The 25,303-nt window shown below is 36.7% G+C and overlaps 2 protein-coding genes across 2 annotated transcripts; both read left to right on the top strand.

Annotated features, from left to right (window-relative positions):
- The first annotated feature begins 326 nt into the window (after positions 1 to 326).
- On the top strand, positions 327 to 18,827 carry LOC112557786. Its single transcript, XM_025227824.1, has 9 exons — positions 327 to 1,730; positions 7,513 to 7,618; positions 7,935 to 8,090; positions 10,093 to 10,242; positions 11,414 to 11,486; positions 14,417 to 14,535; positions 16,801 to 16,927; positions 17,225 to 17,304; positions 17,989 to 18,827. The coding sequence occupies exons 1-9, from the start codon at positions 1,674 to 1,676 to the stop codon at positions 18,795 to 18,797; spliced, it is 1,677 nt and encodes a 558-aa protein (XP_025083609.1). The 5' UTR covers positions 327 to 1,673; the 3' UTR covers positions 18,798 to 18,827.
- LOC112557788 lies at positions 18,754 to 24,976 on the top strand. The gene is made up of 3 exons (XM_025227826.1): positions 18,754 to 19,375; positions 19,604 to 19,719; positions 20,013 to 24,976. The coding sequence occupies exons 1-3, from the start codon at positions 18,901 to 18,903 to the stop codon at positions 20,223 to 20,225; spliced, it is 804 nt and encodes a 267-aa protein (XP_025083611.1). The 5' UTR covers positions 18,754 to 18,900; the 3' UTR covers positions 20,226 to 24,976.
- The last annotated feature ends 327 nt before the right edge of the window (positions 24,977 to 25,303 follow it).

Here is a 25,303-nt window from a genome sequence, read left to right as displayed (position 1 = left end):
GGCCGACAATGTTTTGTTTCGGTAAAGGCCTGCCTACAGTCTTGCTCATATTGAGAGAGATTTTGAGAACGTTTCTTATCGTTAACCTTTTAACAGACAACTGTCATTTGTACTGTAGATTGTCACTTTGGGCTAAATTATTTCTGCGAATGAATCCGATTACAACTTATATATCATAGACTGTTCTTTTATATAGCAGATTATTGTTTTCGTGCACATTTTGTTCGAAATACACATTTATATTTCTCTCTCAAAGACTAGAGCTAACATTATATCTATCGGCCATAAAACCAGCAGGTAGAAGGCAGCCTCAAATGGATCAATGTTCCAAATAGCTCAACATCTAGTTTGCCTATTCGGAAGCCATTTTTCTCGTTGGGAAGTGACACCCGTTTATTTTACTGTAGAGGACAAATGTATTAGAGTATTGACAATTGTGTAACACCACCTTCAACCCTGGAAGTCACATTGAAATATAAGACAGCGTGATTGTGTGCCTGCTTGAAGCCGTTTATTGTCATTCTCTCTTTGCCTGAAATCAGGGGTGAACATAGAAAACAGTAGCCGTGTCGGCCTTGACACCCATATTTCAGCATACGTTGTGGTGCTCATCTTGTATTCACGTGGATTGTTATCAACGGGGAAACGATTTTGACGTTCGGTGATTTTATTGTTTATGTGTGAAGTGACTTTGAGATTCTGAAGTATTTTCTTTGGTGGGAGTTAAGACAACAAGTTTGTTCGCTGAGACAAGCGGTATCAGCCAATGTGGAGGAGTAGAAAGGTCGACATAGCAGCAGCCGGAGAACAAACCCTAAACTGAAGTGCAGCTAACGGCTCCTCGGATATCACTTATCCTTGGCCAGCATTCATGTAAGGCCCACTGGAGAGTGATGTAAGGAGTTTCTTGAAAGTAGAGCTATTTTCCCACGGTATTTTGAAGTCTGTTCATCGGAGTACGAGAGAGCGGAAACATTAAAAAAAAATCCCCTTTCCAGAGAGAGGTTGGCTTGGTTAATGCAGGAAAATTGGCACGAGACCAAAATTTTGTCGAAAGATACTTAAATGTACGTTGCAAAATTGTAATTGCAGCATTGAGATTACCATAATATACCAGTCATGTTATAATGATCTCCGGAGCTGTCAGATCTTTTTCCAAGCAAAGAAATAACCATCCAGGCAAAGCATTAACTTCAAGAATGCCAGGCACAGATGGACTTAAATGTCAGTACTATAATACATATGAGACTTAGATAAAAAGCAATCACCTATTTCTGTGTTTGCAAATACTGTAGACTATGCCGCAGAGATTAAAGGTGGAGAAATTGTTACAGTTTCACAAGGAGTGAGTCAGTAAATTGCTGACAAACCAGAAGGTTTGTGAGAGGCAAGGCAAAGCATCACTGCCACAGCTGCAGGGAAATCAGCAGATATGGTGAGCAAAACATACAACAAGAACTCTTGGAGGTGAACTGCAGCATCGAGTGCTAGGCATGGCAAAATGCCATGTACGCAGTAGTTTGCGTAAAACAACTAGAATTCAATGAGAAGATGGAATTGTTTTCTTCTGTGACAGAATCAGATTTTGGCCTTTTTCTCTACGGCTTAAGGATTCATCACTATAACAACTGACTTGTTGCCTTTTTTTTTTCAAACAACCAAAAACTTTAATAATGACTGATTCGAGGATTTTCTTGATACACAACAATGTGGTGCTGGTTGTCATTTTGGTAAGTTCTACTATTTTCTTAAACAATCTAGTTACCATGATGCACATATTATAAAAATGTCATCAAATTAAAATATTCATCTGACAGTCCAATATGTTTTCACTGTCCTGAATTTGAGAACAGAGCTCTTAAGTTTTCCTTTTATGACATCAGAGGCAAATGCCGTTTGCGATTGCCACACCCCCAACCTCTTCCTCTTGTCTTCAAAGGTTTTGATATTTATTCTTAATCATACATTAATCACAACACTAATAGGGGTTTATACATTGGATGTGTGCACTTCTAGTTCTGTTTAAGAATTGCAGCCTTATACTTTCTTGGTAAGAAGATAAAATGCTAAATTTGTTAAAAGTACATTTTGGTTGTTGCATCTTAATCTGATGAAGTTCTGGTTTTCTTTCTTTTGTAGCAATATTAATATATCTTTGTATTATTATTATTAAATATTTTCTTTGTAATTATGCATATTCATTAATCATCAGAGCATGCAAACAGCTGTACAAATTTGAATTTGTGCATGAGTGATAGATGTAAATATTTAAGTAATTTGTTATAGATATTATATAGTAGTTGTTAAATAAACAAACCCTTAATTAAATAAGCTCATTGACAAATCATCTCTTGCTGGAGATAGTGCCTAAAGGTGAATCAAAATAGGACTAACTAGACTCTTGAGGGCTAAATCATAATGGCAGTCAGTGACTGTATTAATTAGTTTCAGATATCACCATCATATTAAATGTGTATAATTTGCCCTGCTTCATGTTCTCATTTTCTCACTTGTATATTTAGAAGTGAACTTAAACACATTTAAAATTATTATTGATGCCAAAGAACTTGATCATAAATAAAAAAATTTATTTTAGTATGATCTTGGCAACTTCAGGTTTATTTTTTATGAACACTTAACAAGTGTTGTCATAGTTTGTGGTACCTTAATGTTAACTTTCTGTCGTTCACTAGTTTCAGGAAAGAGTCTATGAATTTAGTTGATCAGTCATCTGTCAGTACCATATGAGTAACCTTTCCTGACCTACTTCATTCACTGATGCTTGTGTGTATATAATTTTATATGTGCACAAATATGACACTAAGACTGTGACAGCGGTTGAAAGAGTCTAGGCTATGTACAGGAATGTGACAAGGAATTCCAACTTTTTCCTCTCTGGACCATAATGTTTTTCCATTATAAGCAAGGAATTAGACTCTGTTTTAGTACTCTGCTGTTGTCATGTAGGAGTGGCATGACTTTTTTTCCAGAGCTTGGCAGCCACACACTTGGAAACATTAAGACTTTTTGAATGGTGCCTTGTGCATGGAATTATTGTATTTTGAGAACTTTTCCACATGTTAGGGGTTGTTGTGAATCAGAATTGCAAAAAACATTCATCGGATTCTCATATTGAGATTGAGAGGTTTAGTGCTATTACCAACAAAACTAAAGGTTTGCATAAATTTATTCAGTTATACATAGATAAAAAGTAAATAAAAATCTTTAGGAAACAATTGTAAAAAGATTTATTAAGTTTAAAAAAAAATTTCAGAAAATGAGAGACTAGGAAAGATTTGCTTATTGCTTAGTATACAACATACTTTGTTAATGTCACCTCTAAGCCTCAATAGTAAATCCTTATGCTGATCAGGATTAACAGTTGCAGTAGTGACATTTTAAGACAGTTAAGAGTTTATATGACGATGGTGGTGCAGAAAAATGACTGTACTTTTGACTTTAATTTTTGTTATGAAATGATAATGGTGGTGCAGGGAAATGACTGCTTTTGACTTTCATTTTTGTGACAAGGTCAACAACAAAGAACTTGCTATGCCTGCTGTCTTCTTTATGTGCCTTGGTAGTTTCAGATTACCTGGTACAGCCTAGATTTTTTTTTATATTATTATTATTTAGTTGTAACCTCATCTTCTGCCCTGTCTTTTCTTCCTAAAAGGACTAGTTTACAATGTTGATAGTAATATAATAAGGTTTCTTTGTCAATGCCAGTCTGGTTTTTGCCTTTAAAGAATACTTCTCTAATCGAGTTTAGGTTCCATCATTAGAGTATGATATGTGAGGGTTTTGGTTTTTCACAGAAGCAATAGGAGTAATATAAATTTTGTTGAACTTCAGGCCTTGCCTTTATTTCTCTTGAGGGGAAATCAGGTTGGTTTGATGAATACATCACAGGAGAGCTTAGGAGAGTTTCTTTCTAGTCTTTCATCAGTGTTCTTGCAAGTTTAAGTTCACCTGGTGATGCATCTACCACCTTTAACCAAATGTCCAAAACAATAAGATTGAAAGTTAGTATAACTAAAAGATGATATTTTTGTAGTTGACTACTAACTTTATTTAGGCTTTAGGCTTTAGGCTTTTACCCATCCTCAAAAAAAGAGAGCTTAAATTCTTTAAAGGAAACATACAGAACGGTACGGCTTTGTTTCATGGGTTAGTATTGACAAATATTTTTTACGCCTACTATGATTTACCAGGATATATTAAAAATATAATTTATGATAGTTTGAATATAATGAAAACAAAATGTCACAGATGCCTATTATTTACTCTAAGAACACTAAAGCACACACATGTACATACATGTGCACAAGCACACACATATTTATACTTATTTATTGTGGCAAAAATAACTTTCTGTTTCATTGCCTTGTGATAATCTGCAGTTTTCTTCCGCTTAAATTCATTGTACCTAATAATAACTTGAGGAATTTCCTTATGCAATTTCCTGACCAACATGGAAAATAGCAAATGGAGTTAAGGCATAAAACAAAAATGGGGTGGTGATGTTTGCCAGAACAGTTCTACAATTTGGCCATCCAAATCCATAACCATATCTGACTATATAAGACAGTGAAATAACTGCAGATTTGTGTCTCCAAACACTAATGGCAATTGGAAGAGATTTCTTTCCATGCAAGTGAATGATATGCTAACAAAGCAGTCAAACGGTAGCACCCAAGGGGTCCAAGTACAAATTGTTTTTACCTATAGTATGTGTTTAATTTCAATCATTTGACTGAAGTAAATTTTTTTTTTTTTCCTACCTCCCCCACCAGCCTAAGCGGTCCGGTGGCGCAACGGTTAGCGCCTGTCACCTATACAGTGAAGGCTGGCTGCCCAGAGTTCATTTCTCGTCTTGGGCACGCTGTTCTTTCTCTGCACGTGGCATCTGTTTACAGGGCTGGCTGCCTTGCTGTAATATAGCCTCAGTTGCTGGCACTTCGTAAAATACCAATCTCCCCCCCCCCCCACCCATCCTAGGATTAAGATTGTACATGATTTCATTTGACTTCTCAAAGATGTAGTTGTTTTATATTTCAGAAGCATTTTCTTTTTGCATCAATTATTAACCAGGTCCGCTAGCCAGGTGTATTTGCGGCCCTATGCTCCTCAAATAGTAACAAGGACTAAACTAACTAGACTCATTTATCACTTTTACTTAATTCATTGCCACAAGTCTTTCATTTTAGGATAAACCTTAGTGCTACCTGTGAATGTATTGTTCTTACTATTTATCACCACTAGCTACTAATGAATGAACGCATTGTTTTCTGAGTGTAAATTACTGCTTACAGGATTAGACATTATAAGCAGGTGACCTGCAGAATAAGCTTACAAGTTTCTAGGAGTGACCCATGGAGGAAGATGTTAGTGGCAATATAAAAAAAAAAGTGAGGGGTACTAGGTGTTTATAGATGGCTTTTTTTTTTTTAATTGAAAGCAGACATAATCATTTTGTCACCAAGAGATTGTGCCTACTTAAAAAGCAATTTAAACAAGTGGCTAACAGGATGGCTAGCAAGGATTTATTAAATTCACACTTGACCTGTTTTTGTTGTGAAATTCTTTTTAGCTGTCTGCCTGTTGCTGAGGCACACGAAAGTATGGATGCATGCAAACTGACACACATTTGCCATTGCATAGCTGAGGTATGGGATGGTAGGGATAGGGTGTATATACTTCTTGAAACAGTACTGTTTAAATATAATTTGTTGTATTGCTGGTGTATTGAGCAAATCACAGCATGAGCCAGGATCTCGCAAAACTGCTCACTACACCATATTGTACAGCATAGTGTGAACTTAGTTTAGTTTATTCCTTGTTGCTCCTCTGAGGAGCATAGGGCCACAACAACATCTCGCGAGCAGACCCGGTTTTGGGCAGCTCCCTTCAGTTGGGCCCAGGCGGTTCCAATGTCCTTTGCCTCGCTCTCTAAAGTGTGAACTTACTAACCAATAATTTACACCTGTGTCGTATGTTATGGTCATTATTTGTTGTCCTCTTTATCTACTATTGAAAAGAAGACTCAAAATATGCATGTGCTTGAAAGCTGCTGTAGTAATACTAATAGTAAGATGGGAGAAGATTAGAAGAGCAAGAACCAAATACTAAATAACATTAAAGTACAAATGTATTGATAAATAATGGACACATTACAAGCATAAAGAATCACAAAAAAAGAAGTGAAAATATTAACAAGCAACGGCGGTATGCTGGAAACAACAAACTCAACAGCTAGTGAACACAGCATGCAGGTTCTGCATATGTTCTTCAGCATCACTTTGAAGAATGTTACAAGTGTTTGCTGAAGACTACAAGTGGAACCAAGGTTTTGGTCCTTATGGAATCAGGCCACAGACCCTTAGAGCAGCAGATCCCAAGTTGTGTTTCATTTGGTTTGGGTCTTTCTGCTCCCATTTTGCCAGTTCTTTTTAAAAATGTATGCTCACACGTTTTCTCATTGCCTTATGTAAATGTTCCTCAGAAGGCTAAGAGGAGGAAACTGGTACTTGTGCACACAGGAAGGTCTTAATGTAGGGTGTCTTATTCAAGTTTTGTTGAAAGAGCTGAAACTGGATATGTTCCTGCACAACTTGACACCACCGTACATCATAAGCAGTGATATCTAAAAAAAAATTTTCTATTATCTCATACTGTATTTGTTCAGAATATTTTTCTTGATTTTTGAAACAGAGCTTAATAAATTCATTTTTTTAGACTGCTTTGAAAAGATTTAGATAAATAATGCTACCAGAAGAAGCAGTGAAAACTAGTGCATTTCTACACAAAAAATAGTCACTTTATCTTTGTTCTTGTGGTTTTGGGGAAAAAGCTAATGGACATGCATGTTTAAGGTCATGTGTTTTCATGTTTGCTTAAAACATTCTTGTAAAATATGGGAAAGCATTAATTTCTTTCTTTAAAGTACTGTGCTGTTAGTGGTTTCTGATGTGAATTTAACACGAAGTAAAATAGGTCATCAAGTATATGAATCTTTTCCATTCCCTTTACATTTCCCAAACACTATAAGCCCTGCTGAGCTCATTTTTTTTTAAAGCTTCAAGGCTCAGTAGCAGAGGATTTTTTAAAGTTTGGTTTATCTTCGTATTACTTGAGTGTATGTAAGATTGTTTCTGTATACAGGATCAGGAAATGCCTTAAGGCTGTGCTGCTATTTCTAGCCATGTCTCTTTCAGTTTTGTGCGTTGGTATCTAGAAGTCAGCATGATGCTGTTGCTGTAGGTCTAGGTCAGTGAATTGAATGATAGTAGATACATGCTTGTTTATGCATAAATAAAATTGTTGTTTCCCTTTGTCTGATTTATTGTGCCCCAACCACCACTTTAGGGCTACCTAGTTTTAACTTGTTACTCTTATATAAAAGGTGATATAAATGACTGAACATTGTCTTTTTCTCAAGACAATGCATCACAACAAATGTTATGGGCCTTGGAGGTTACATGCTATGTAAACTTTTTTTTTGCTATACAGGCCCTTATACCTGAGGTCAAAGGACAGACATGCCCACAAGGAACTATGACCCGTCACCACACTGGATTGACATTATGCTGCCTACCTATAGATGATTGTAACCCAGGTAATAAGCATGTTAGGAGAAGAGAAATCCAGCTTTTCTGTGGCTAGCAACCAAGCTCTCATCTTACCCTCAGTTTTCAAAAATGTATATGCGTAAAAGTATGTGCGTATGTTTTCAAAGGGAAGAGTATACACTTGTGTAAAAGAGATGGGGAGGGTTTGTCTTTTTTTGTAAGTTTTTTTGTATATATTAGCACTGTTAAGGGAATGTTAACTTTCAGAATCCTCATGTACAAAATGTGTATCAGCAGATCCAAGTTTGAGAGGTTTGACTTGAACGTGAAAGCGTATGACCAACAGTGAAACTTTGTTTCCAGACCATTATGTCAAGTCATGTACAAGAAATAACACAAAGGATACCTGTGAAGTCTGCCCACCTGGTTACAGACTGTTCCAAAGGACATCATCGTTTGCCATAAAATCATGTCGGCCGTTTCCATTTGAACCACTTCCCAGTTGCAAACCAACTTCAGGTAGCTTTTTATCTATGCATTCAGTTATTTAACTTGGAAATTACAACAAAAGGGAGAAAAGAATGCACATTTATATGGATTATGACTGTTATGGAATAACTTTTTAGTTGTGCAAGATCTTTCTTTGAACTGTCTGTGATTGAACTTTGAAGAATTGTTTTCTATCAGTAACTCAGCTTCACAATTTTGATTTATCATTTCTCTAATTAGCAGTGTGAATTCTGGAATTATTTGGTACAATTTAGAGTTATTTATGTTTCAAATTGTGCTTTTTTGAATGCTTGCTTTTATGAATAGAAGGGTTAGGGTTAGGAGTTAGGGTTAGAAATATGTGAGAAATAACGAGAAATATGTAGGTATTTATGCACTGTAATATATATATTTTTGTGGAAAAAAAAATGCAAATATATGCATAGGCATATACACATGAACACAATCTTTCCAACATCTGCAGCTAAAAGCTACATCAGCATTAGCTAACTAGGTCAGTCTTGATTGCTGAGTTCCATTGCATTCTAGTCATGGTTATCAGATTTTACTATATCTTGGCTATGCCATGCCAATTTACCTCATCTTCAGCACCACAGCAGGCTCTTTCTGCCTTTCTGGTGGTTATTGGGCTGGCAAAGATCTAACATGCCTTGAAATCATAGTTGAAAACTGTTATTCACTGTTTAAAGACAACACCTATCTTTTTCGGGTAATATGATTGTTGTTGGAATTTTCCTGGGCACCTAAAGTAATGGGAATTCATTCATTTTGATGAATAGTCAAATCAGTGTCATTGTAAACTGTTAAAATGGAATTGGTGTGTTGAAATTAATGTTTTTAATAAATATTAAGAACAAGAGAGAAGACAATATTCACATGATCCTTTCTTGGTAGGAAAACAATAAGGGATCTTTATCATTGGTCCTTGTAAATAGCTTTTGCTTGGAAATTTAGGCAGCTGTAAGTTATTTAGCAAACTTTCTTTGTCTGTTATATCAGACACCCAAATAGACATGTTCAAGATACATTAATCCACATGCAGTGTTAGTGACAGGTTGAATAGATAGTGAGATAAGGCTTATCTTGTCCTATTTTTTTTCCCTCCACAGTTGGATAGGCCAGGGAGTGTGTGCAATAAATTAACTAGAGAAATGCTTGTCTTTTCTTCAACTGGGATCAGTTGTAGCTTTGCAATAGAGAGGGAAGGAAAGCATTCCATTAACAAGCTGCTGTAGGGGTGTGTGATATCGGTTTCTGGGTGCCTACTGTATGTTCTTAGTTAATAGAGAAATCTACTAACAAGGTATATATTAATATGCTTCCAGCACACTCTACATTGTAACAAGCATAAAATTTAGTTTACAAGAATGCAATAAATTACAATATGAAGTAAAATGTTTAGTGCTAAAATAGATTGTTAATGTTGGTACATGAGTGCATTCATTTACATTTGTATATGCATTAAAAAGGTGTCCTGGCTTCAAGTCCTGAAGTAGAATCAGTGTTAGGAGTGTGCCTTCGCTATTCTGTTCCAAATGTTTCATTGGTGTTGCATTCGATTACAAAAAAGTGCATCTATCCAACCTACACACATACAGTTGTTAGTCCTAAAAGTATAGCAATGTGGTCAAGCTAAAATACATTTCCAAAAGTTTGGACATTTTGTACAATCTTGAAACATTTTTAAAATTTACCTTCAAAGTACATCGTAAATGTTTGGCAGCTGACAGTTGGAGATACGAATATGTATATATTTTGCTTTGCTCTTAATTGTTGACTAATAATAAAACATGGATGCATCCTTTCACACATAAGGACATCACAGTCCCTACACTTAGTACTGTACTAGAGAGTACAGATAAAAACACCTGTAAAATTATTTATGTACATTGTAACACAGCAGTTTGAAGAAGACACTTATAAAATGGTAAAACTACATTGTGTTCATTAGTTCATCAAGTGACTTAAGAGTTACAAGATTCTTATTTATTTGAAGGCTTTCCATCTACAGATTCATCAACCTTGGATGATGAAAAACGATGCCATTGTGAACTAGAAGAAGGTTATTACTACATGAAACCAGAGGTTTCTGTGGGATCATCATCTTTCTGCCAGCCATTTCCAAGTTTTTGCCCACCTGGTTACCAGCCTGGATTAGATGGTTAGTGCACTGTTTTCTTTTCCTATTTTCGCTTTTAAAAGCACATTTAGCTCTGATTAGACATTGAAGACTTACCCGACTGGTCCAAGCTATAAAAAGATTTGTAGGTAGAGTTAATATAAATATACTTAGTAAATTTCAGTCCTTGAAACACAGTGGTTTATTTACTAATTTCTAAGTTGTCAGTTTGCACCTATAGTCAACAAAATCTTTTTCCCTCATGGAATAACAGGATGTCACAGTCAGTGATGTCCACGCTTTGTCTTGGTAAACATAATGGCCAGAAGGTGTAGCAATACATCATTTTCATCAAGTGATTTTCATTTATGGTGCTCTAGTAGGGAAAACTAATGTGAAACGCTGCTCTCTAGCCTTGAAAGTATTGTTACATTTTTGAATCTGAGGATTGTGAAGTTTCAAAACCTTAAACACAAGCTCAGGCAGCAGATGGCAAATAATGACTTCACAATATCACATGGTAAGCCTCATTGATGTTCGTCAAAATTTTGCAAGCTGCAGGTGACCATTACAATTTATGTTTGTCCATTTACTTAAGTACTGTCACAAAAGCCTCAGGTTTGCAAGTTTACCATGGGGACTGATTGCACATTAATATGAGCATAGTTGCTCATACAGTTGCTGATGTAAGTAACAGTGAAAAAAAAAAAGATACTTCCCCCCCAAACACCCACACACTTTTTAAAAAAATAAAAAGCAGAGATATATTTTTGGGAACACTGTTGCAGAGTTGTTTTTTTTAATCACTTACTGTGTACATGTTGTTAACAACATATCGCCAGTCACAGCTATAACACTGTGAAGTCAGCTCTAAACACACAAAGTTTATCTAAATTATACAAAGCTAAATTATACTGCATATTATACCTACCTTAAAGTTTTAAGTAGTTAGCTTTTCACTTGATATTTACTGATATTCACTTAATGTAGTTATTAGTATGCTGACAACTTCAAACATTTTACTATAGTAAATTTTGAGTTGTGTATTTATAGTGAAAACTGGATATTTTAGCTTAATATGTATAATTAACTTTAGGTATAAAATTAAGCATAATAATTAAGAGTTTACTTTTTAAAGACAGTCAATCAGGGTGATTGAAAAAAGACAAGAAGGTGAAGGAAAATGCTAAAAGATTGATTTCTTTGTTTTCAGGAAAATGTGAACAATGTCCAAAGGGAACATTTCAAAATCAGAGTACTTTCCGGTTTTGTCGTCCACAGAGAAAGTATGTCATGTATATATGTGTGCATGTATCATGTAACTTTGTTCTTTCCTGTTTTCTATTTTTTAACTTAATAATAACTATAATATGGAGTTATGCTTAATACAAGACCTAATTGACCAGCTATATATTTTAGGTTTTTATGCTTCATGTGGTATTTTATGACAAAGAGACAAAACAAGTATTATGTTAATGTTTTTCTCTTAACCCCACCTGGATTTGTCAAGAAAACAGTGATGGAAGGGTATTATTTATAAATATAGTGTCGTGTGCATGAGCATGATAAGAAGAAAGATGCAATCCTCGGTAAAAGAAAACAAACCAGGCCACAATGTAGTGTTGCTGAATGTTCTCTTCGACATTTAAGTGGAGTTTATACTAATTTAGGAAATCCTAAAGATAATGGCAACAAACACCAGTGGATTGGAGATCTGTATATACAGATCTCTGCTTTGTTCAAACGTGTCGTGCAAAATTCTTCCTCACCACGCTGAAGAATTAGCTCAAAACATTTCAAAATTGATTGTTATCCAGTCACTTATACAGTATAGGCAAGTCTTGGACTTTCAGAAAATGAAGAGATCTTCCTACAGCAGTGCCAGTTATACAAAAGCACAAGCTGTTGAAACCAACTATGATTCCCGGTAAAAGGCTTAAACAAAGACCAAGCACCAGATATACAACATCAACACTTTCTATACCATCTGGCCTACAAGTAACATTGTGACAAAGTCACAAACACATCATCAGTCATATCCTTCTCTAGTACAATACCATTTGGGCACCATTGATGTGCATGCTTCAAACAACTAAAAGAGAATTGAGGGTGACAAACGGCAGTGCATGTGAGTAAGGCATGCATCTAAATGAGGAAGAAATAAGTGTTTACATCAGTAAATATGTATCACATTTTTGTTATATTTTTAATGGTTAAAAAAGTCATCAGCAGTTAGCTGTAACTGTCAAATAAAAATACAGTGCTGGAAATTAACGATCTGTCATATTAAAAAAATTAGACTAATGCACATTTGAAATGTGTTTATATTTTATTAACAATAATACCCATGGAAAAACTCAAATGCACCCACTTAGTATAAGAAAATCAATAATACAAGGTAGACTGCAATGACCGTAATTGTTGCCCATTAAATTTTCCAATCAAATCATCTGTTCAAGACATAGTCCAAGACAGAAATTTTTCTTTTGCTCAGTCACTACACACATACATAATACAAGCATATCTATATATACACACAAACTTGATGCACAGACATACCCATACGCAACATTCAACACATATGCAGACCTACACCCTCTCACACAAACACAAGAACCACCTGAGAAGGATACTAGGTAATATAAGAGAGCTTGTGCTTGAGCTTTCATTTAGGAAGCTATTGCCTGCTGGCACTAAGGACCTTTGGTAGGCACTTTTTCAAGCATGTGGCACTTTGTAGCGCCTGCCCAAGGGCAACAGCTGAAAGCTGGGATGGAGGGGGTGTGTTCGGTTAAAAATGATATATGCTTATCTTTCTGGCTGCATGAAGGTACAAGTCATAAAGTGGCGGCTGTGGTGTAGCAATAATTTTATTGGCCTGGTGAATGACTGGCCATTCTTGCCTTGTCTTTAGCGAGGAGGTGACCATAACAGGCTCTCAACAAGGGACCTGGTGTCAGCACTGGTAAACAGTTTCCAGCACTTTAGAGCTGACCTTAAATCTGCCTCATGAGATGCAGTCTTTGCTGGAGCCTTTTTGTACACACGTTGTATGTGATCTTTAAAGGAGAGCTTTCTGTCATTGTACCTATGTATTTAAAAATGGCAGCCCTTTGCACCTGCTGTTTTTTTATTTTGATTTGAATTGGTAGGGGGAGAGGGGTAATGCCATCTCTTCCATCATGTGCTCTCCCAAAGGTCATTTCCTGATTTTTTTTTTTTTTTCAACATTTAGCTCCATAAAGCTTTAAGTCAAACCAGTCCTCCAGTTTCCCCACAGGCCAAATACTGCTCATCTTCGAGGCAGGCCTCAAGAGCCATGTCATCTGCATACTTTGCAAGTTTGAAAATAGTGTTATTCATGGTGATCTCATTTGTGTGTACAACAGAATATGATGGAGGAAAGCACACACCCTTGGGGGGTACCTGTATTGATGAGAATCAGCTAGTCTGACAGAATCATTCCATTCATTGAGAAATCTACACTTTCAGACAAGCCAGACCCTATAGTATCTGTGGTTGGTTTTTCCAGAATGTTCTTATGTATAGAACTAGGCTGCTGTTTACATCCACATTTGGAATGAGTTCGGTTTGGATCTTTTAATTTTGTAAAATTTCATTTGAAGCTTCTAAATAAAATTCAGATCTGAAGGGCTGTATTCCAAAATCAACTGTTTCATTTTCTGGGCAAAAAATCGCTTCTTGAACATGACGGTCTAAGCAACATGTCATCATCTGACTTGAAGACATGCAGAGATTTGCTGAACTGAGCTATGCTCGCTACTACAAAAACTACTGCAACAGAACTTTCCAGTGTATGAGAGTAATTTTCTTCTGCTTTCTTAGTGGCAGGTGAGAATGCCAATGTTTGAAGGCTTATATCTTGAAAATTAAGCCTAATTATGTACTCCTGTTTTTAGGGAATTATTATTTTAAAATGAACACAACCTGATCATAAACAAAGAAATGTTGCACTTGTGTTGTCCTTTAATGTGTGATGATCTTTTAAGTACAGATATTAATTATCAACCAACTGGTAGGTGGTGACTTAAATAAAAGCAATAAATTTAAAATACATGAAGAACTTTATATTTTCTATGAGTATCTTTGCTCACTTGAGCTCATATTTGTCTCATTGTCTTTCATCTTATTGATGTATAATTTGTAGGGATCTTTGATTCAAGTGCATTAGTTTCATACCTTTTTTTCTTGGCAGTTGTTCAGCTTTGAATCTTGATGTTGTGGAAATGGGTAACTCAAGATCAGAAACAATCTGTGCCATGCCTTCACTCCCACCAACTGTCCCGCCTGTTGAAAGAAAGACCAGTCCACAGGGTAAAATGCTATTGTGGTTTTTTAAGAACACGGAGAAAAGAGAATAGGACAATGACAATGTAGTGTTAGGATATCCTTAAAAGTTCTGTTTGGCATAGTGGTAATCATGGTTATATTGATAACTGTCAGTTTATCTGTGACTGTAGTTTAAAAAAGGTGTATACAGAGATGTATGATTGGAAATGAGGTTGCGCCTGACAAGCTGAGTTGCTTTGTTCTCCTGCGACTTAAAAAAAAAATTTTTTTTGTGTGCAACATCTTTGTTTATTTGACCCAAATATTTATTTTAGTTACAAGTTATATTTGTTTCTCTTATGCTTTCCTTTGTTATTGTTTTACTACTCGTAATTGCTTTATTTTCTGTTTTTTGCTGATTTTACTTTTAATGGTTACATTCTCTGCCATTACATAGATTTTAGCTATCTCATTACTCTTGTTGCTCGTTTGGTTTTATATTCTCTGAAACTTAACATGGCCCCAAAACATATGAACTCAATCCTATTCCCTCCTTTCTGCTTGTTGATTGTCTAGATATCCTTTTGCCGCACATAACCTATATCATTAATGTTCTCTTAATTCTGGGCACTTTCCTCCTGAGTTCAGGTTTGCTATTGTTTGTCCACTTTTAAAGAAACAATCTTTAGATCATAACTGCTTAAGCAATTACAAACCAGTTTCAAACCTGTCCTTTCTGAGGTTCTGGAAAAAAATTGTTCTTTCCCAGCTTATTGTACATGTGGAACAAAATCATCATCTTAATCCCTGCCAATCAGCTTATAGAAAAGTCCATAGTACTGAATCTGCACTTCTAAATGTTATAAATGAGCAACTCCTCAGTGCTGATGATGACGAAGTGTCATTTCTGACGTTGTTAGATTTGTCAGCTGCATTTCATGCTGTAGATTATTCTGTACTTCTACACAGACTTAAGCACTCTTTTGGTATTCATGATGTTGCTTTTCCTGTTTTCGATGCTATCATGGACTGAACCCAGACACTGTGTGTGTGTGAATGGTATTTACTCAGATGCTTCTGTCCAGAGATATGGTGTCTGGCTGGGATCTGTATAGGGTCCAATACTTTTTGTGTTCTATACCTCCCCGCTATCTAATGTTATGTCATACCGTGCCATGTTACTTGTGAGTTATGCTGATGATACACAGCTTTATCAGTCAGCTCCACTTACTGAACTCTCTGGACTACTGACATGGACACAGGAATGCATGAGTGATGTGAAGTCCTAGATGCTCCAAAACGAATTGCAACTGAATGATGATAAGACTGAACTGCTACTTGTCCAGAGAAATTTCTGAGTCATCCTTCTTTCCCTCAGTCTATAAACTACTTAACTATTGTCTGCTGCATGGGTGTCATTGTCAATCAGAGTTTGACTTTTGATCGGCATGTTTCTCTTGTATGCAGAAATGCTTACCTTGAACTTTGTAGGATCAGTACCATTCGTCATTATCTCACCACTGATGCAACTAAAACTCTAATCTGTGCCTTTGTGCTGTCAAGGATGAACTATTATAGTTCACTTTGAGCTGGAATTCCCAAGTATTTTCTTGACAGACTTCAAAGGATTCAGAATGATGCTGTTCGCCTCATCTGCAATGCATCTAGATGTGAACATATTTCACTTATCATTTGCTTTCTTCACTAGCTGCCACTCATAGACCATATAGCCTAAAAACTTTCCACTTTGACTTACTCTGCCGTTTCTGGCATAGGTCCTTAGTACCTCTCCAAACTCACTTCCATCTATATGCCTGCATGACACTTCACTGACACCAGGCTTCTTTGAGTCCCACTAGCTAAGACAAAGATGTATGAACAGAGGTCTTTCTCCTACCAGGCCTTTTAGAATGGATTACCCGTCAGCCTTCATCACACAGATTATTTCCCTCTTTTGTCTAAACTTAAGACATCTTTTCTGAACTCCAACTTCACTGCAACCCTGTCCTGACCATCCATGTGTATAAGCATTTTTGCTTAAATTTTATTTTGTGTGTGCTTAAATGAAGGAGTCCAAGATTTCTTAAAATAACTTCCGTAGAAGCCTGTGCAAAACAAAAAAATGTGATAGTGTCATCTTTGTTATTGTAAAGTGTATAGTAACTTTGATGTTAGTTATTGAGTGCAGTTGTATACTTAAAAGAAGGAGTAGTCAACAAGTCCATTTGGAATTTGAGTATTCGAAGTCTTGTTTTTTCAAAATTATAATACTGTTAATTACAGTTATGTCAGTGTGTTCTTTTCTTTCAGATTCTTCAAAGTCAACAGGGTCATCACATCTGAGCTCGCCCCCATCTACTACAGGAGGTGTTATCACAGAACCAAAAGCTAATCCGTCACAGAAGCATTCAGGGCCTTCAGAAAATATTACAATTATGTAAGCATGCTTGTCAAATCATACTGTTAAAGCATATGCTGATATTGTGTTGTTTTAATAAATTTCAAAATGTAAGTTGTTGCATTTGAAAAAAATATTTGTGAATAAAAAGTATATATATCACTATGATTCCTTTAGAAATAAGATATGCATACATGTATTACATTTAGGGTCATTGAACAATGTGCAAAAGACCTTATTTTCCATTACACAAATTTTTAGTACTGTTTGGGGGGGGGGGAAGGTTGGATCGATAATTCATTGGAGTTTTTATTTTTGTTTTGTCTTTTATGACAGCATCATCGTGGTGTCTGTTCTTGGCCTACTTGTCATAGGTGTCATTGTTGTCTGGAAAAGGGGCTGGTTTACAAATCATTGTAAGTTTTTGTAACAAAAACATGTTACTTATAGTTAGTTCTCACAGTGTTATGCCAGAGCTCACACAGTTAATCTTTAAACTGTGCTAACATCAATGCAGTATACTGTGGTAGGAGATTTAAAAGTTTTAGAAAGACTCATTTCATGATACAAAACATTGATGCAATAGTATATAACACCTATAACTTCTTTTATGTTTGCATTTTTCAGCATGCATTGCTGTTATAATCAGAGCATAACATAGTGTGGATGTGTGTTCAGGACTTGATGCCAAGAAGGATTTTGGCCAAGCAATAATGCTAATCAAATAGTTAATAAATTTTCACATAAAACAGCAGAATATTCTGGTATTATTCAGCAAATACAAATGTGTTAAGACAGAGTAGTGCAGAAGAATGTACGTTTATAGTAAATTGACAAAATTAGTGTTTACTCATATGCAGTAGGTTTGTTGATAGTATAATTTTGATAGCTTGACTTCTTCCCCAACTTTTCTCATTTTTTAAGACTATTTGTTGTAGAAAAAACTTCAGAAGATTTGTTTTTCACAGTCTGACCATTTCTGAGTATGACTTTAATGCAGACATTGAAACTCGTACTTAACTTTGGTTTCAGTGTCAGGCTGATAAAAGGCATTGTTAAAAAATTTCCTTTTTAATTGTTCATCCATTTGGTTGTTTCAGGTATAAGAACGCATTCAAACCTAGAAGGGGGTGCTCCTACATGTACTTCACTGCCACATATGCCACGACAAGATGAAGACAATAACAGTGCTAATTCTGACTGTGCATGTACAGATAGCTGCCTTACTAGTTCAAAGCCACAGAGTAGCAGTACAAATAAAATTTTAGAGAATGGTGGGGCAAAACCAGCTGGACAGGGGATGTATGAAGGGCATGTAAACACTCAGTACTTAAATGGGGGCTCATTGTCATCAGAAAAGGGATCTTTTTCAGAACCCTTCTATCACAGTTTACATCCTCAAGATGGTGGAGGGGGCAATTACAGAAATATCAATGGTAGTTACATCTCTCCAGCTACAATGCTGAGAAGAGAGGATTTTTATGGTTACCCAACCAAGGTGGCACTCACTCCCAGCAACGATAAAGATTTGATAGAAGGTAAAGGAGAGAAGAAACAGTGCACAGCTTCTCCGAAAGCTCCAAACAGGATTCGCAGAGCTGATGATAGCAAAGACAGCTGCGAGACAGAGCCTCTCCTTGCTTATGAAAATCTCTCATCAGGCAGTACCACACCTTCGCAGGGACGCACAAATTGCTCTGACCTGCAAGATGTTGCACTGCAAGACATGACACCAGCAGGTAATCGACCACACCTGAGCATGCTACTTGGCTCTGCAGAGCCCTCTGTTGTGTCCCCTGCGGGAGAGGCCTTGCCTCCAAATGTGCCACACTTGAGTCCAGCTGGTGTCCTCAGCACCTGCCAGCAGCACCAGGGGCTTCTCCAGCGTGCAACAGCAGCAGGTGCGTGAGGCAGCCACACTGGAAGCCCGTTTGGCAGCTGCAGTGCCTCTTGTGGTGGATGGTCAACAGAATGTTAACCCTGGTGTTATTCAGCTAGAGGAGCTCAAACCCATGATGCCTGCAGATCAGACAGTCTTAGACCGTCATGAGCGAAGTACGTCCCCAGCACGCATCACACCTGTGAAGCATGAGGAGGTGAGAAGAGGAAGAAGAAGGGAAATCGAAGTAAGCCGAGTAGGTTCTCCACGACCTGTGCAAGCAGCTCGCCCAGCAAACTTTGCTGCCGCCGAACAGACAACGGCATCTGTTCTCACAGGAGAATCCGAAGAGACATTTCGAAAGGAGGCTGTTGTTTCTCCTGAAGATACAGCCAGAAAGAGTGTGGGAGGCAGTTCTGGTCTAGGAGAGTCCCTGGAGATGTCCTCATCTCTTATGGGACCATTGTCTGATGACGGCCGGCAGGGAAGAAATGCCTACAGACGAAGCAACAGTGAAGTGTCACGCAGTATGAGTCCCTCTCCAAGTAAACTTCCTCGAAGCATTTCTTCGCCAGAGGAGAAGCATCGTCCTATTGCAGCTGTAAGGCGTAAGTATATTTGCTCTGAGAGTTGTATTTGCTTCTTTCTCTGTTTCAGTTTAGTTTAAATTTTTAATAGTTTTTATGTGTGTAAGAATAGTATGATACACCATAATAAGAATAGCATAATACAATATTATGAGTAAATAGTTAAAATGCTGAGAAGATTATGGTGTATGCATGTGGTATGCATCTCTTGTATGCCTTTGTAATTGCATCCATGGACCATGTTCACAGCAATACAGAGTGATCAGTCACTGACTCATCAGTCACCCGGACAGGATTTGATGCAACCATTGGATAGTGCTGAAAGGAATTTTCCTCTACAAAGTGCTATACAGCTAAACAGACAGGTACATCCCATTGCCTTCTCACTTCTAGTCTACTTTGCAGTATTGAGAGTGACTGCAGATCTTCTTAAATCAAATGACTGTTTCTAACCTGCTAATACTGCACATTTATTGCTTCCGTGATAATATTTAGCTAACAGATTTTCTTTTTTTTTTAGGCAGTCATAAAAACAGTGACCCCTGCCATGTCATTTGCTTCAGAATTGCCATTGTAAATGGCAGTACCTGTATAGAGAAAAAATTGTTTCAAAAAAAGGTGTTTTCACATGGATATTACATTTCTTCCTGTATTTCAGATGTCTCAAGACTCCACATCCAGTGACCGTGAAGAAACAAGACCTAAAACACCAGATAGGTTAACAGAAGAAGAGGAAGACGAAGAAGATGATGATGCTAATGCTGGCATGAGTGCCAGAGCCAGTGATGAAAGGACTCGTCATCGGTTTTCCAGTAGCAGTGACTCTCAGAATGGCAGAGACGAGTCAAAAGAAAGAAGTAGTGATGGCTGAAAAATCATCAGATTTGGTTGTGTTTGTGCGACATGATTCTGGGAAGGAACAGTTGCAGTTTGTGAGAGACATTACTACTCATTATCACTGATTGAAGTGCAGGCAGAAGACTAAGGTCTTTCCCATTACTGATATACTCTGTAGGCGTCAACAAGGATTCCCAAAGTTGTTCTTTTCTTCTGTATATTGCTCTTGAAAATATTTTTGTTACCAGTCTAATATTATTGTCAGATTACTACAGATGCTGTTAGGCAAGCATAGCAAGGTGATGTGCAGTTTTCAGCTTGGCTATGAATGTGAGGTACTTCACATTAAAAAAGAGAACTGAAAACACTTTAGATGTCCCAATTGGCACACATTTCATGTCACAATTCAAAGGTTTGAAATGATAGTCTGCTTGGTGAGGTTTGATAGGAGAGTTGTGAAATGTAAATCAGGCTATATAACTGCAGATTTTTGTTTAATAGCTTGCGCACACAGTCTGAAGCACAAAATAAAATTTTGGTTGAAAACTTAAATGATTGTAGGTCCCCCACCACTTCAAGGGAGAAACGTGCAAATATAAGAATGGCAATGTAGAACAGTTGTCAAACAATCTGATGAAAATTCAGTACAAGATTGAGTGCTGATCGATAGCGATTCTAATTACAGGTGGCTGTTTGACTTGGTCCCAATCAAATTATACTATTCCTCCGGTTTTGCTCTTGTTATTAAAAGAAACTGTTATGTTGTCCTCTTCCTTTAATTCAAAGATGATGCCATGCATGGTTGTTAAAAGAAGCAAAATCAATGGCTTGTTAAGATGCATTTGTTGTTGGACTGGTGCCAGCTTGAGATTTTTTCAGTGTGATAGTTGTTGAATTTGAAAAAGAAAATTGTTCTCAGCATGTGAAGCTACCATGCAGATAGGCAGATGAGTTGTGTTATGGTCACAGACAAAAGCCTGTGAGGCAGCTTGAGCATTGAAAAAAAGGGGGAGTGGTGTAATGTTTACATGACAGACTGTTGTATGTAGAACAGCAAATGTGGACAGAGGGAGAAATTTTGATAGTAGTAGTCTGAAAATAAAAGCTGCACGCCACTGCCCTTGTCCCTTCCTCTCATTCAGCATGTGGACACTCATGCTTGTTTATTTGTGCTTACAGGCCCTACAGAACTTCTAGCTGGGGGCAGGAGAGAATGGATTTTACTCAAGAAGCAGATAACTTTGCCATTTTTGTTGCATTAAGAGCACATTGAATGAAGATTAGTTCTTGCAACTTCTGCTGTCACTGACTTTTGCCAGAATTCTGTTCAGGAGTAGTTAATCTGGTATAAAGGTCAGAGGTGACTGTCATTGCTGCCACTAAATATAGGGATGTGTGGTGGTGGTGTGAAAACTACTAGTCAGGTTATAAACGGGGGAGGAACATCAGAATGAAATAAAATGAATGCAACTTTGGCTGATGGTTTTCAGATTGGAGACGAAAGTTTAAGAATGGAGCAGCTGTGCATTTCAACATGGGCTTAACATACAGAGTGTTTTCAATGGGGCTTGTGATAAATGCCAAGTGAAGTCATCATGCAGCTGTCATCCAGAGTGGATCATCTTTTTTTCAAACAGTTCTTTGTGTGCCTCATTTGTGTGTGTGCGTTCATGCCAGCAATGACAGGAAATATACACAAGCATGGAGTAAGAAAAGACACTACTGAAAAGGAGGTGAGGTGAATGGGAGAATTCAATGAAAATGTGCCCATCTTAAAAGTTTGGGCGAAGGTGACAGGTACTTGTGGCTTTCAGAATAGCAAGGTGCTTCCCAGTCTCTGAGAGTGTGCTGTGCAAATAGTGAGGGTTACCCAATTTTTGGTACCATCATTTATATGAGGAAAAGATTTTGACTACTACAGGATCATGGAAGTTTGAAAAAGCTGACATTTTAAGGGCATTTTCTCTGCCAGCTGTTCTGTCTAAGGCTAGTGTTTGGTTATTACATCATGTGAAAAGTACTGATTGGTGTAATTTTTGAATATAGATCTGAAGGCATTGTATAGATGGCCGCTTTCAGTATATTTCGACGAGGATGAAATGATAAGAGATTTTCTGGAAAGGGCACTTTGGCAGTCCATGGGATTTTGTATAAAGGCTCAGTTCCATTGAGACTACAAGTCTGCTGGTCTGAGTATGCTGTAATTTTACTGGCCAGCTGCACATGCATTTTTCTGTAAGAAAAAGCTTTTCAAGTGGTATTTTACATGGTATTTATCTTTCCCTTGCACTCCACTATTGTGTGTGTGTGTTCGAATAAAAGATATAGATCAAAAAGAATGAATGTGTGAAACAGTGTGCTCATCTTTTTTCCGTCCCTAACCAGCAGGTTTTGGTTTAAAATTGCCTTGTGTTATTTGCCAACATAAATGTTTAATGACCACTGAGTATGTAACAAATGACAGTAAAGATTATCCCAAGCTATTAGGTCACTCTTAATCGTTAGTATGAAATAAAAGCATTTTGAGAAGATAATATATTGCTGAATTTTTTTTGTTGGACATTGACAGTTTTTAATGCCTTAACAGAAGCCTTGCATCTTTAAGGTGGGTTTTTTTTTTCCTTTTGACAGTTGACATGCCCAGTTTTATTACCATCATCATGCTGGTGTTACTACAAAAGACTAAAGCTTAAATATTTAATAGAAGTTGCCTTTTCTCTTTTGGTGGGGAGATTAGAATTAAATTCAGAAACAAGAAAACCCTTGATCTTCAGAGATTTTTGTGTATGTACCACATGGAGCTTGATGCTTATTAGCCTTTAGCATATTTGGGTGACTCATGTTATTATTTTTAAAGATAATAAGAAAAAAGCAAGGTATCACAAATTGTTTTCTTGTGGATGACAGTGTTCTATCCTACTGTAACTGAAGTGCTGCATGGTTAATCATGTTTGTACATCAGGTAGTCATATTTCCAGTGAGTAAAGACAGGAACTTAATTATTAGAAAGTTCCTTGCCAGAAGTAGACCATGGAACCAACATTATCACAATAGAAAGTATTAAGATATCTTGAAAGCGCAAGAGGTGCTAGTGACCCTTTTGCATCAGGTAGCTATTGGATTGTTGCCTATATGAAGTGTTTTACATTGGTTCCCTGTTTGTAAACCAATACTACCATGATCCCCGCCTGCCAGCCGCTGCTTTATCAACACAAATAATAAGTTTTTCATTTAAAATCATTGTCATATTGTATATGTAATCATGTTCTGTATTACTCAATCATGTATTGATACTTCAGATTACTTTTCTGATTAATGTATGCGTATGTATATTTGATAAACTCAGTTTCACAAATGTTATAAATTATTGGTCAGTTTTCATTTTGATGATGGTCTCTTGTATGATACACAGTGTAGTTACTCAAAGATATACAAGTCTGCCACAAGGAGGAAGTTTTAACATATTTTTTATTACTTTTACAAATAGATTTAAATGCTTTACTACACTTTTTAAAAGAGAGATGGTAAAAAGAGAAACAGAAATTAGCTAAAACAACTAAAGCATTCAAGGACATTTGTGGGAGTAAAGACAGCCAGAATTAGATGGTGGTAACAAATGCAGAGCAGACCTTAAATGGCAGAAACCATTTTTTTTTAAATTAAAAAAAAATTGAGGGGGGGGGGAGGTTGATTTGTTAAGGCCTGTAATAATACAGAAGTTTTCACCATTAAGTTTTGTGACCGAGTATTTTATGATACGCTTGAATGAGGAATCCTTTATATTGTATAATTGTTTAGTCAAGAATATATCGAGTTAGTACATAGCATATCTAGCTACTAAACCATAATGGGTATGAGATTATTTAGTTTGTCAGTGCTGTAAACAGTGTGAGTGCTTCAAAGCATGATAACTTATAGCCTATGCTAGTGATGCTGCCAGAACTCGGGCCCCTTTTTTTCTGAGCATTATGCAAGATGTCAACACTTGAAGATTTGTATTTTGCTGGTGGAGTTACTGGACATGGAGACAGAGAATTATGAAAGCTAAACACTATTAACCTTTAGTGGCGTATATAAATTGAACTGCATTAAATAAGTTCTAGCTTTGTTCCATGATGTAGAGATCACCCCCACATTAAGGGAAAGGGGGGGGGGGCTAAGCATAGAGCAGCTACTGTTATACACTAAGGACTGAGAAGAAATAACTTATTTAAGATAAGTGTTTGCAGGGTTCAGATGCTTCACAGTCTTGCAAAGAACTTGAAATATTTTAGAGTCATAAATAAACCTTTTAAAAATTATAATTAAATTTTTATTTTTATCCTGAATAAAGACAGATGTACAAAGACTAATGGCATGGTTAACAGGGCTTATACAGCTTGACCAAAGGAAAGAACTTTTATTTGTTTGCATGCTGAAGGTCACGCATGGGCGTGTGTGCAGTATTGCTAGAATTGTAAATCATATCGTCCTGGGGCTCATATCTTAAAGATAGTCTGTCAGAGATGTGTGTTTTCGGGGTTTATTTGTGCTTTTTAGAATCAAATGCATTAATTTTTATGTTCCATTTTGTCTGAAATATGTTGTCTTTAGCATATGCTCAATTATTTAGGTACAACTATAGAATATATATCCTTGTTTATTACATGTGCAGTTGATTGTGTGTGTGCTGCTGAAAAACTTTGAGATTGTTGTGAGGTTTGACATGTCGCTTGTGTTTGTTTTAGCACTTTGACATGGCATTGTGAGGTAAAACAGTGCTTTATCTTTTTTTATAAAAAAAAACCATTGAGAGGTTTTTGTTTGTACCAAAGTATATCATACATTGTCTGCCAAAGAGGATTGGAAAGTTTGCACAGCAACAATTTTAGATGCAACGATGAAAGAATTGTTCTCCATTGTATTTACACTTAAGTCCAGGGCATGCACTAAAAGCAAGGCCTAGCATTTAAATGTTAGGTGGTTATTTGTGGTAATTGAAAAAAAAAAACCATGTTTGAGGTTGTGCTTTTTCAGTCTTTTTCTTGGAAGTGGGGGGGGGGGTATTTTTTAAGGCTGCTCCTTGCCTAATAGGGACAAAAATGCAGTAATCATTTTCTCTGGCACATTTGT

This window comes from Pomacea canaliculata, linkage group LG2 (genome assembly GCF_003073045.1).
Source record: "Pomacea canaliculata isolate SZHN2017 linkage group LG2, ASM307304v1, whole genome shotgun sequence".
NCBI classification, from domain to species: domain Eukaryota; kingdom Metazoa; phylum Mollusca; class Gastropoda; order Architaenioglossa; family Ampullariidae; genus Pomacea; species Pomacea canaliculata.
This window is presented reverse-complemented; position numbering and strand designations above follow the sequence as displayed.